Source organism: Saccoglossus kowalevskii, chromosome 19 (assembly GCF_978046115.1).
Source record: "Saccoglossus kowalevskii chromosome 19, keSacKowa6.1, whole genome shotgun sequence".
NCBI lineage: Eukaryota > Metazoa > Hemichordata > Enteropneusta > Harrimaniidae > Saccoglossus > Saccoglossus kowalevskii.
The window spans coordinates 32,439,752-32,451,966 of record NC_140659.1 but is presented as its reverse complement, the minus strand read 5'-3'; the positions used below and the strand labels follow the sequence as shown (position 1 = coordinate 32,451,966).

General features: G+C 37.6%; 1 protein-coding gene across 1 annotated transcript in view; it reads left to right on the top strand.

The window, feature by feature from the left end:
- The window catches only part of LOC102802575 (paladin-like), an 86,377-nt gene that overhangs the window by 64,106 nt on the left and 10,056 nt on the right, over positions 1 to 12,215 (top strand). The window contains exons 16-18 of the mRNA XM_006813196.3: positions 148 to 228; positions 571 to 711; positions 5,967 to 6,122. Of these exons, the coding sequence (XP_006813259.3) occupies positions 148 to 228; positions 571 to 711; positions 5,967 to 6,122 (378 nt within the window). The remainder of the gene's footprint in view (positions 1 to 147; positions 229 to 570; positions 712 to 5,966; positions 6,123 to 12,215) is intronic.

Genomic DNA, 12,215 nt, shown 5'->3' with positions numbered 1-12,215 from the left:
ATAATAAATATACCTCCAGTACTCTCAGCACACCAGAGCTCCTTCTAAGCTTTCTAAACAGACACACATCAGAATCTGATATAATGCCATTATTAGATAAGGGCGCACTTCAAAGTTCTCACACAATATTCATCATCTACTCAACAGGGTTTTCCAGTCGGATGTAAACTTGGAGAACAAGAACATGTCAGTTTGCCAAATGCTGAATACACCAAGGGAGAATTTACTGTAAGTTGTTTTTCTGTTCTGCCTATTCAAATGTATTTTTATATGATTTCATTGTTAATTTTTTATCAAAAGGCATAATTTTATATTGGCTACTTGTTTTGATCTAATATTCTAATGATCCACGATTTCTGTAGATTCATTGTGATTTCAACATTATCTGAGTTCATTACAAAATTACTGAAAGGTTTACATTAAGACATACTGCTGAGTTTTGATCATTGCATAACGAGATTGATGTGATCCATTGCATAAATGTATTTTTGTTAAAATATTATTATATTTCAGGTGATACTATAAATCCAAATTTTCATCAGGTGTTTTGTGATTATAATCTTTTGACAGATTGTACAGAAGTTGGTGAGAAGATTGCCAAATGGAACTCAGGTCAAGAGGGAAGTAGATTTTATTTTAGATAAATGTTCAGAGACGATGACTCCAATGCATTATCATGCAAGAGAAGTTATATTTTCTACATATAATAAGGTAAGGAAGACATCAGTTGACAGTCACATGATAATGTCATGTGATAGTTCTTAGTTACAAACATACTTTGTAACTATTTTCAACATTTTCCCTTGACATTTCAATATCTTTGGCTGGTACTCTCTGATTTCTCTGTTAATTTGAAATCAGATAGAAAATTGTATTTATTATTATGTTTATTACTCTAGGATATGGATAATTCTTGAAGTGAAAAGTTCTATCAAATAACTGACAAATACATGTAGCTAATAAAAATGTATGTTTTCAAACTTGTTTCTATGGAAACAATTACTGATTTTCCTATAACTTTAAACCCTACACTTGTATTGATGGCCATTTTTAATTAAAAATTGGCCGTAATACTGTGTATGTTTTACCAGAAGCTTATATAGACCAAAATTACATGTGTTGTATACTAAATCCTTGAGATATTAAGCCCATAGAAACACCTCTGTTATCTAAGTGTTTAAAATACAGTACATATAATTAATATACTTACAAAATAGAGCAATGAAGGCTCTATTAAGTCTAAAACAGCAATTATATTCAGAAACAAATATCTCGGTAAAAGTATATTTAGATGTTTGATGCAGTGGTCAAACCAGCTTTGCTTTTATTATTGCTCTGAGGTTTGGTCATGTGGTAACATCAAACAATTGTCAAACCTATCAAACTGCACAACACCAGCAGAAAAACTCCACCTGAAATTCTGTCAATTTCTTCTAAAGGTTGGTTGTAAAACCACAAACATTGGTTGCCTAATGCAACTGGGTCTCTACCCACTTCTCTTAGCAAGTCTGACCCAAATGTTTAAATATTGACTGAAAATTGCCATAAAATACACTGGTCAATGAATGTACCCCAGTAATACAGATTATGTGTAAAAGCAGATGAAACAGGCACTAACAACTGGGTAAAGAACTGATTTAAAGAAAAATTGGAACTCCTTTATCAAATACATGTAATCACTTGCATCTACAGTGCAAATACTGCAAAATAGAGAGAGATGACCTCTTCGAAAAACACAACATACTCCAGGACTGTTCTGACTATGAAACATACTAAAACTACAAGATAGACAAATATTAAAAGAAATTTAGTAAATTTATTCACCAGTTTTTTACTATGAGGGAAGACAGTTTGAAAAAGATTAGATTATCACTGCCTCATAACAAAGAAACACCTATTTTTATTATACATGTATTTTTATAAATTATTATTCTTTCTTAACTCTTATGTATTTTATTAGTTTTAGTTATATTTGTAATTTTTTATTATTATTATTTTATATATATATATTACTTTTACTGGATTGATCAATACCCCATTGTGAATATGATTTTAATAAAGTTATTATTACATACTGTGCACTGTTTCAGGAGCTAATGGTTTAAAGTCTGTTAGCCATGTCAAATTTTAACACCTGTTTATATCAGCATGCGATGTGTTAAGGTAGTACAAACTATATTTAGCACTAATGAGCTTAATATGTGGAATGCAATTATAGGAAGGGCATAATAGGACAAAACTGTTCTGTATCATAATAACCTGATGAACTCATAATAGTGAAAACATGAAAGTTTGGTTCAAACCTGCTTAAACTGCCCCAAAGAGTTCACATTTTCAGAAAAAGTCCAACCTACATGCCATAATTTTTCTCACATTTTGCACACTATTATCTCTTTTTCTAACATTCTCCTCTGGCTGCTATTCTTAATCAACATTTTTGTAAAAAAAATATGGAAATAATTGTGCAGGTTTAACTTGTGAAAGGTGACAAGAGTTGTACACTTAGATGTATGGTTGGAAGTACAATGTACATTGACTTTAACTTGTGAAAGGTGACGAGAATTGTACACTTAGATGTATGGTTGGAAGTACAATGTACATTGACTTTAACTTGTGAAAGGTGACAAGAGTTGTACATGTACACTTAGATGTATGGTTGGAAGTACAATGTACATTGACTTTAACTTGTGAAAGGTGACAAGAGTGGTACATGTACACTTAGATGTATGGTTGGAAGTACAATGTACATTGACTTTAACTTGTGAAAGGTGACAAGAGTTGTACACTTAGATGTATGGTTGGAAGTACAATGTACATTGACTTTAACTTGTGAAAGGTGACAAGAGTTGTACATGTACACTTAGATGTATGGTTGGAAGTACAATGTACATTGACTTTAACTTGTGAAAGGTGACGAGAGTTGTACACTTAGATGTATGGTTGGAAGTACAATGTACATTGACTTTAACTTGTGAAAGGTGACAAGAGTTGTACACTTAGATGTATGGTTGGAAGTACAATGTACATTGACTTTAACTTGTGAAAGGTGACGAGAGTTGTACACTTAGATGTATGGTTGGAAGTACAATGTACATTGACTTTAACTTGTGAAAGGTGACAAGAGTTGTACATGTACACTTAGATGTATGGTTGGAAGTACAATGTACATTGACTTTAACTTGTGAAAGGTGACAAGAGTTGTACACTTAGATGTATGTTTGGAAGTACAATGTACATTGACTTTAACTTGTGAAAGGTGACGAGAGTTGTACACTTAGATGTATGGTTGGAAGTACAATGTACATTGACTTTAACTTGTGAAAGGTGACAAGAGTTGTACACTTAGATGTATGGTTGGAAGTACAATGTACATTGACTTTAACTTGTGAAAGGTGACAAGAGTTGTATATGTACACTTAGATGTATGGTTGGAAGTACAATGTACATTGACTTTAACTTGTGAAAGGTGACAAGAGTTGTACACTTAGATGTATGTTTGGAAGTACAATGTACATTGACTTTAACTTGTGAAAGGTGACGAGAGTTGTACACTTAGATGTATGTTTGGAAGTACAATGTACATTGACTTTAACTTGTGAAAGGTGACGAGAGTTGTACACTTAGATGTATGGTTGGAAGTACAATGTACATTGACTTTAACTTGTGAAAGGTGACAAGAGTTGTACACTTAGATGTATGGTTGGAAGTACAATGTACATTGACTTTAACTTGTGAAAGGTGACGAGAGTTGTACACTTAGATGTATGGTTGGAAGTACAATGTACATTGACTTTAACTTGTGAAAGGTGACAAGAGTTGTACATGTACACTTAGATGTATGGTTGGAAGTACAATGTACATTGACTTTAACTTGTGAAAGGTGACGAGAGTTGTACACTTAGATGTATGGTTGGAAGTACAATGTACATTGACTTTAACTTGTGAAAGGTGACGAGAGTTGTACACTTAGATGTATGGTTGGAAGTACAATGTACATTGACTTTAACTTGTGAAAGGTGACGAGAGTTGTACACTTAGATGTATGGTTGGAAGTACAATGTACATTGACTTTAACTTGTGAAAGGTGACAAGAGTTGTACATGTACACTTAGATGTATGGTTGGAAGTACAATGTACATTGACTTTAACTTGTGAAAGGTGACAAGAGTTGTACACCTAGATGTATGTTTGGAAGTACAATGTACATTGACTTTAACTTGTGAAAGGTGACGAGAGTTGTACACTTAGATGTATGGTTGGAAGTACAATGTACATTGACTTTAACTTGTGAAAGGTGACAAGAGTTGTACACTTAAATGTATGGTTGGAAGTACAATGTACATTGACTTTAACTTGTGAAAGGTGACAAGAGTTGTACATGTACACTTAGATGTATGGTTGGAAGTACAATGTACATTGACTTTAACTTGTGAAAGGTGACAAGAGTTGTACACTTAGATGTATGTTTGGAAGTACAATGTACATTGACTTTAACTTGTGAAAGGTGACGAGAGTTGTACACTTAGATGTATGTTTGGAAGTACAATGTACATTGACTTTAACTTGTGAAAGGTGACATGAGTTGTACACTTAGATGTATGGTTGGAAGTACAATGTACATTGACTTTAACTTGTGAAAGGTGACAAGAGTTGTACACTTAGATGTATGGTTGGAAGTACAATGTACATTGACTTTAACTTTCAAAAGCTAAGGTGGAAGGCTACTCAAAAGTAAAGTTCACATTATTTACTTTCACATGGGTGAAATTTCATGCTACCAAAATGGAGAAAGTGAATTGAAAATATGGGGAACACATGATGTAGAAAATATTGTTTTACCATAAAAAAAGTTTGTTTCTTTTGGCGAAAACATTCCTCAATGTCTCAAAATTTTGCTTAGTGATATAGGATGGAAAAAAAATGATAAATAGTTTCTTGTAAGTTATTTGTTGATATCAAGAATTATTCATTCATTCATTCAGTCAGTCCTCATCTGGGTCATCTGGTGCTTGAGGCAAAACAAGGAGTTTCCATCTGGCTCTGTCAGCCGCTATCCTGGGGACAGTCTCAAGGGACAGTCTCTTACTCCTGAGCTCCTTTTCTATTATTTTCTGCAGGTTTCTCATGGCCGACCTCGGTTTCTCCTCCCTTGAGGCGTCCAATATAATGATCTTCTTTGGAGAGAAGATGATGGCATGTGGCACACATGTCCCAGCCATCTCCATCGTCGGATTCAGATAGTTTCTTTAATTGATGTTGTTGCTGTTCTTTCCCGGAGGTTTTCATTTGAAAGATGGTGTGCATGCTACGTAGGCACTTATTTTGGAACATTTCTAACTTTCTTTCGATGAAGGAAGTGGTTTTCCAACACTCTGAGCCATATAGAAGGCTGCTCAGGACATTGCTCTTGAAAATCCTGATCTTTGTGTGGATGCTAAGTTCAGTGGATCTCTAGATAGATTTTAGTATGGCAAAGGTTTGCTTTGCTTTGCTGATTCTAGCATTAACCTCAACATCACAGTCACCATTTGCTGTCAATTTGCTGCCCAGATAGACAAAGTCCTGCACTTCCTCTGTTGGGTTACCATTCACAGTGATTGGGATTGTCGTTGCAGTGTTGTTTCTTAGGACCTTTGTCTTCTTTTCGTTGATTGTTAGGCCAACAGTACTGGCTGTCTGGCTGAGGCTATCATTCTTTTGCTGTGCATCTTGGTACTGGTGTGAAAGTAATGCTATATCAAGAATTATTATTGTAACAATATTTTTAGTTGCGATTCAATAATGACATTTTATTTTGTGCATCTTATTTGATAGATTGACAGTAAACAAAAAAACATAACATACCGTTGACTATATATACTACGATGATTAATTACAAAATATTGTCACTTTATCTGTTAAAATATGCACAAATTTAACACATGCATAGCACTCGACTTTAAATGGATGTTTATTTTCATTATCAGGTGAAAACTGCTAAAACAGAAGAAGACAAAGCTTTGTTCAGAAGACAAAGTATCTATTATCTAGAGAGATATATTTATCTGATATTATTTAATACATATTTGCATATGGAAAGAATTGATAACTGGGAGAAACCATTTACACATTGGGTGGAGGAGGTGAGTTTATGAGGGGAAACTTATAATAACCTTTATCTATTGATTCATTTACCATTTCCTTATCCAAATTCTGATTTGCCAATACTATTTAAATTTGTTAATGTTTTTAAATATTTTATATTAATTATTAATCTTAATTTGTGTTCAGAGCTCATAAACATAACTATTAGAAACCACATTCGTTGTATGAGATTACAATCACCTTATTATTATTAGTCCCTGTTCAGACGTAGTCCGAAAACGTGGACTTATGTTTTGACATGTTTTGACATGTTTTGACATGTGTCCATGCGTCGGTGTGTCTGTGCGTCCGGACCTGTATCTTAGAAATGCCTGGACCAATCACGATCAAACTTCACACATACATCATACATGATATTATACATATGTACGTCAATTTGTTTCACGATCTCATTCAAGATGGCCGAATGGCGGCCATTTTTGTCCTAAAAATTCCTAAAAATCAAGCATTTCTCGGCTGTTTACAGATGGATTTTGTTCAAACTTGGTATATACATTAGACATTATGGGACCTTGATGCAAATAATTTTGTTTTTCAGATAAGATTAATAATGGCCGACTGGCGGCCATTTTGTATCAATGAATGTGGTTCTCGTGCCATATCTCTGACTTGCTTTCACTGATTATGTTCAAATTTTAAATATTTATTATACATCATGTCGTACATAGACAGATATATTTGTTTGATGATCCTATTCAAAATGGCCAAATGGTGGTCATTTTTGTGCTAACAAATATCAAGCATTTATAGGTGGATTTCATTCAAACTTGGTACATACATTAGACATTACGGGTTCCTGATGCATGTCATTTTATTTTTCAGATTGGATTCAAAATAGCTGATTGGCGGCCATTTTGTTTTAATGATTGGGCTTCTAGAGCCATATCTCTTAAATGCTTTGACTGATTATATTTAAATTTTATATTTTCGTTATACATCATGTTATATATATACATGTATTCAAAATAGCTGATTTTGAATGCTGTTCCAGAGCAATGCCTCTCAATATGGACAAGTACTTGTTTGACGATCAGATACAAATGTCAATCATTTTAATGTTTAAAAATCATATTCCTGACATGGTTATATTCCAGCTATTGTCACACGCAACGTAATATTACCATAATTGGTATGGTAGTGCAGGTGTGATGGTTCAAATACCAAAATGGCAACAGTAACAAAAAGACTTCCCTGGCGGCGATGATAAAATACGAACACGGAGCCAACAGATGAGGTTTCAACTGGTACTGGTATTATTATACTCTGCAAACATCAAGTACAATAACGCGGTAAAACTCCACTACTCCAATAACTAGATACTTAAACTCCAATACAATTCAACGAGATCTCTCATCTGAACTCAGTGCTGAACAACTCCCCTATATATACCCACACTGTCTATAAATAAATCATTACATCAGCATACATAATGAGTCTGGAATTTACTACAAATTTCTAGAATATTCCATTACCTTCTATTGCCTTCTACAGTGTTCTATTACCTATTCAACCAGCTTCTAAAAATTCCACCCAGACACAGTACGGTTCTAGAACATCCTCAGTCACACGGAAGTGGTAAACAAGTCGTATGCGACAGCTATATTACTATAAACAAAACTATATATCTTAAATTTGATAACTAACAGGGACTGTACCATGCACGGCTTGTAAATAATAATTCCTCTTCATCCATTTCTTTCCCCACTTGGGTCACATAGACATATTATGTCACCCAGGAATCATTTACTCTACCTAGGCCACTCATTTGATTATGTCACCCAGGAATCATTTACTCCACCTAGGCCACTCATTTGATTATGTCACCCAGGAATCCATAACTCTACCCAGGCCACTCATTTGATTATGTCACCCAGGAATCCTTTACTCCCCCGCAGCCACTCATTTAATTATGTCACCTGAATCCTTAACTCTACCCAGGCCACTCATTTGATTATGTCACCCCGGAATCTTTTACTCCCCCAAAGCCACTCATTTAATTATGTCACCTGAATCCTTAACTCTACCCAGGCCACTCATTTGATTATGTCACCCAGGAATCTTTGACTCCCCCGAAGCCACTCACTTAATTATGTCACCTAAATCCATGACTCCACCGAAGCCACTCATTTAATTACGTCACCTGAATCCATGACTCCACCCAGGCCACTCATTTAATTATGTCACCTGAATCCTTAACTCTACCCAGACCACTCATTTGATTATGTCACCCAGGAATCATTTACTCCACCTAGTCCACTCATTTGATTATGTCACCCAGGAATCCATAACTCTACCCAGGTCACTCATTTGATTATGTCACCCAGGAATCCTTTACTCCACCGAGGCCACTCATTTAATTATGTCACCTGAATCCTTAACTCTACCCAGGCCACTCATTTGATTATGTCACCCAGGAATCCTTTACTCCACCGAGGCCACTCATTTAATTATGTCACCTGAATCCTTAACTCTACCCAGGCCACTCATTTGATTATCTCACCCAGGAATCCTTTACTCCCCCGAAGCCACTCATTTAATTATGTCACCTGAATCCTTAACTCTACCCAGGCCACTCATTTGATTATGTCACCCCGGAATCTTTTACTCCCCCAAAGCCACTCATTTAATTATGTCACCTGAATCCTTAACTCTACCCAGGCCACTCATTTGATTATGTCACCCAGGAATCTTTGACTCCCCCGAAGCCACTCATTTAATTATGTCACCTGAATCCTTAACTCTACCCAGGCCACTCATTTGATTATGTCACCCAGGAATCCTTTACACCACCGAGGCCACTCATTTAATTATGTCACCTGAATCCTTAACTCTACCCAGGCCACTCATTTGATTATCTCACCCAGGAATCCTTTACTCCCCCGAAGCCACTCATTTAATTATGTCACCTGAATCCTTAACTCTACCCAGGCCACTCATTTGATTATGTCACCCCGGAATCTTTTACTCCCCCAAAGCCACTCATTTAATTATGTCACCTGAATCCTTAACTCTACCCAGGCCACTCATTTGATTATGTCACCCAGGAATCTTTGACTCCCCCGAAGCCACTCATTTAATTATGTCACCTGAATCCTTAACTCTACCCAGGCCAATCATTTGATTATGTCACCTAGGCATCCTTTACTCCACCAAGGCCACTCATTTAATTATGTCACCTAAATCCATGACTCCACCGAAGCCACTCATTTAATTATGTCACCTGAATCCATGACTCCACCCAGGCCACTCATTTAATTATGTCACCTGAATCCTTAACTCTACCCAGACCACTCATTTGATTATGTCACCCAGGAATCATTTACTCCACCTAGGCCACTCATTTGATTATGTCACCCAGGAATCCATAACTCTACCCAGGTCACTCATTTGATTATGTCACCCAGGAATCCTTTACTCCACCGAGGCCACTCATTTAATTATGTCACCTGAATCCTTAACTCTACCCAGGCCACTCATTTGATTATGTCACCCAGGAATCCTTTACTCCACTGAGGCCACTCATTTAATTATGTCACCTGAATCCTTAACTCTACCCAGGCCACTCATTTGATTATGTCACCCAGGAATCCTTTACTCCCCCGAAGCCACTCATTTAATTATGTCACCTGAATCCTTTACTCCACCGAGGCCACTCATTTGATTATGTCACCCAGGAATCCATAACTCTAACCAGGTCACTCATTTGATTATGTCACCCAGGAATTTTTTACTCCACCGAGGCCACTCATTTAATTATGTCACCTGAATCCTTAACTCTACCCAGGCCACTCATTTGATTATATCATCTGAATCCTTAACTCTACCCAGGCCACTCATTTGATTATGTGACCTGAATCCATGACTCAAACCAGGTCACTCATTTGATTATGTCACCTGAATCCTTAACTCTACCTAGGCCACTCACTTGATTATGTCACCTGAATCCACCCAGGCCAGTCATTTGATTATGTCACCTGAATCTGTGACTACACCCAGGCCACTCATTTGATTATGTCACCTGAATCCTTAACTCCACACAGGCAATTCATTTGATTATGTCACCCGAATCCATGACTCCACTCAGGCCACTCATTTGATTATGTCACCCAGGAATCCTTTACTCCACCGAAGCCACTCATTTAATTATGTCACCTGAATCCATGACTCTACCGAGGCAACTCATTTGATTATGTGACCTGAATCCATGACTCAAACCAGGTCACTCATTTGATTATGTCACCTGAATCCGTAACTCCACCCAGGCCACTCACTTGATTATGTCACCTGAATCCACCCAGGCCACTCATTTGATTATGTCACCTGAATCTGTGACTCCACCCAGGCCACTCATTTGATTATGTCACCTGAATCCTTAACTTCACACAGGCAACTCATTTGATTATGTCACCTGATTCCATGACTCCACCCAGGCCACTCATTTGATTATGTCACCCGAATCCATGACTCCACTCAAGCCACTCATTTGATTGTGTGACCTGAATCCATGACTCTACCCAGGTCGCTCATTTGATTATGTCACCTGAATCCTTAACTCTATCCAGGCCACTCATTTGATTATGTCACCTGAATCCATGACTCCACCCAGGCCACTCACTTGATTATGTTATCTGAATCCACCCAGGTCATTCATTTGATTATGTCACACAAATCAATGACTCCACTTAGGCCACTCATTTGATTATGTCACCTGGATCCATGACTCTACCGAGGCCACTCATTTGATTATGTGACCTGAATCCATGACTCCAACCAGGTCACTCATTTGATTATGTGACCTGAATCCTTAACTCTACCCAGGCCACTCGTTTGATTATGTCACCTGAATCCGTGACTCCACCAGACCACTCACTTGATTATGTCACCTGAATCCACCCAGGCCACTCATTTTATTATGTCACCTGAATCCATGACTCCACCCAGGCCACTCATTTGATTATGTCACCCGAATCCATGATTCCACTCAGGCCATTCATTTGATTATGTGACCTGAATCCATGACTCTACCCAAGTCGCTCATTTGATTATGTCACCTGAATCCTTAACTCTACCCAGGCCACTCATTTGATTATGTGACCTGAATCCATGACTCAAACCAGGTCACTCATTTGATTATGTCATCTGAATCCGTGACTCCACCCAGGCCACTCACTTGATTATGTCACCTGAATCCACCCAGGCCACTCATTTGATTTTGTCACCTGAATCTGTGAATCCACGCAGGCCACTCACTTGATTATGTCACCTGAATCCACCCAGGCCACTCATTTTATTATGTCACCTGAATCCATGACTCCACCCAGGCCACTCATTTGATTATGTCACCCGAATCCATGACTCCACCCAGGCCACTCATTTGATTATGTCACCCGAATCCATGACTCCACTCAGGCCACTCATTTTATTATGTGACCTGAATCCATGACTCTACCCAGGTCGCTCATTTGATTATGTCACCTGAATCCTTAACTCTACCCAGGCCACTCATTTGATTATGTCACCTGAATCCGTGACTCCACCCAGGCCACTCACTTGATTATGTCATCTGAATCCACCCAGGTCATTCATTTGATTATGTCACACAAATCCATGACTCCACTCAGGCCACTCATTTGATTATGTCACCTGGATCCATGACTCTACCGAAGCCACTCATTTGATTATGTGACCTGAATCCATGACTCCAACCAGGTCACTCATTTGATTATGTGACCTGAATCCTTAACTCTACCCAGGCCACTCGTTTGATTATGTCACCTGAATCCGTGACTCCACCAGACCACTCACTTGATTATGTCACCTGAATCCACCCAGGCCACTCATTTTATTATGTCACCTGAATCCATGACTCCACCCAGGCCACTCATTTGATTATGTCACCCGAATCCATGACTCCACTCAGGCCACTTATTTGATTATGTGACCTGAATCTATGACTCTACCCAGGTCGCTCATATGATTATGTCACCTGAATCCTTAACTCTACCCAGGTCACTCATTTGATTATGTGACCTGAATCCATGACTCAAACCAGGTCATTCATTTGATTATGT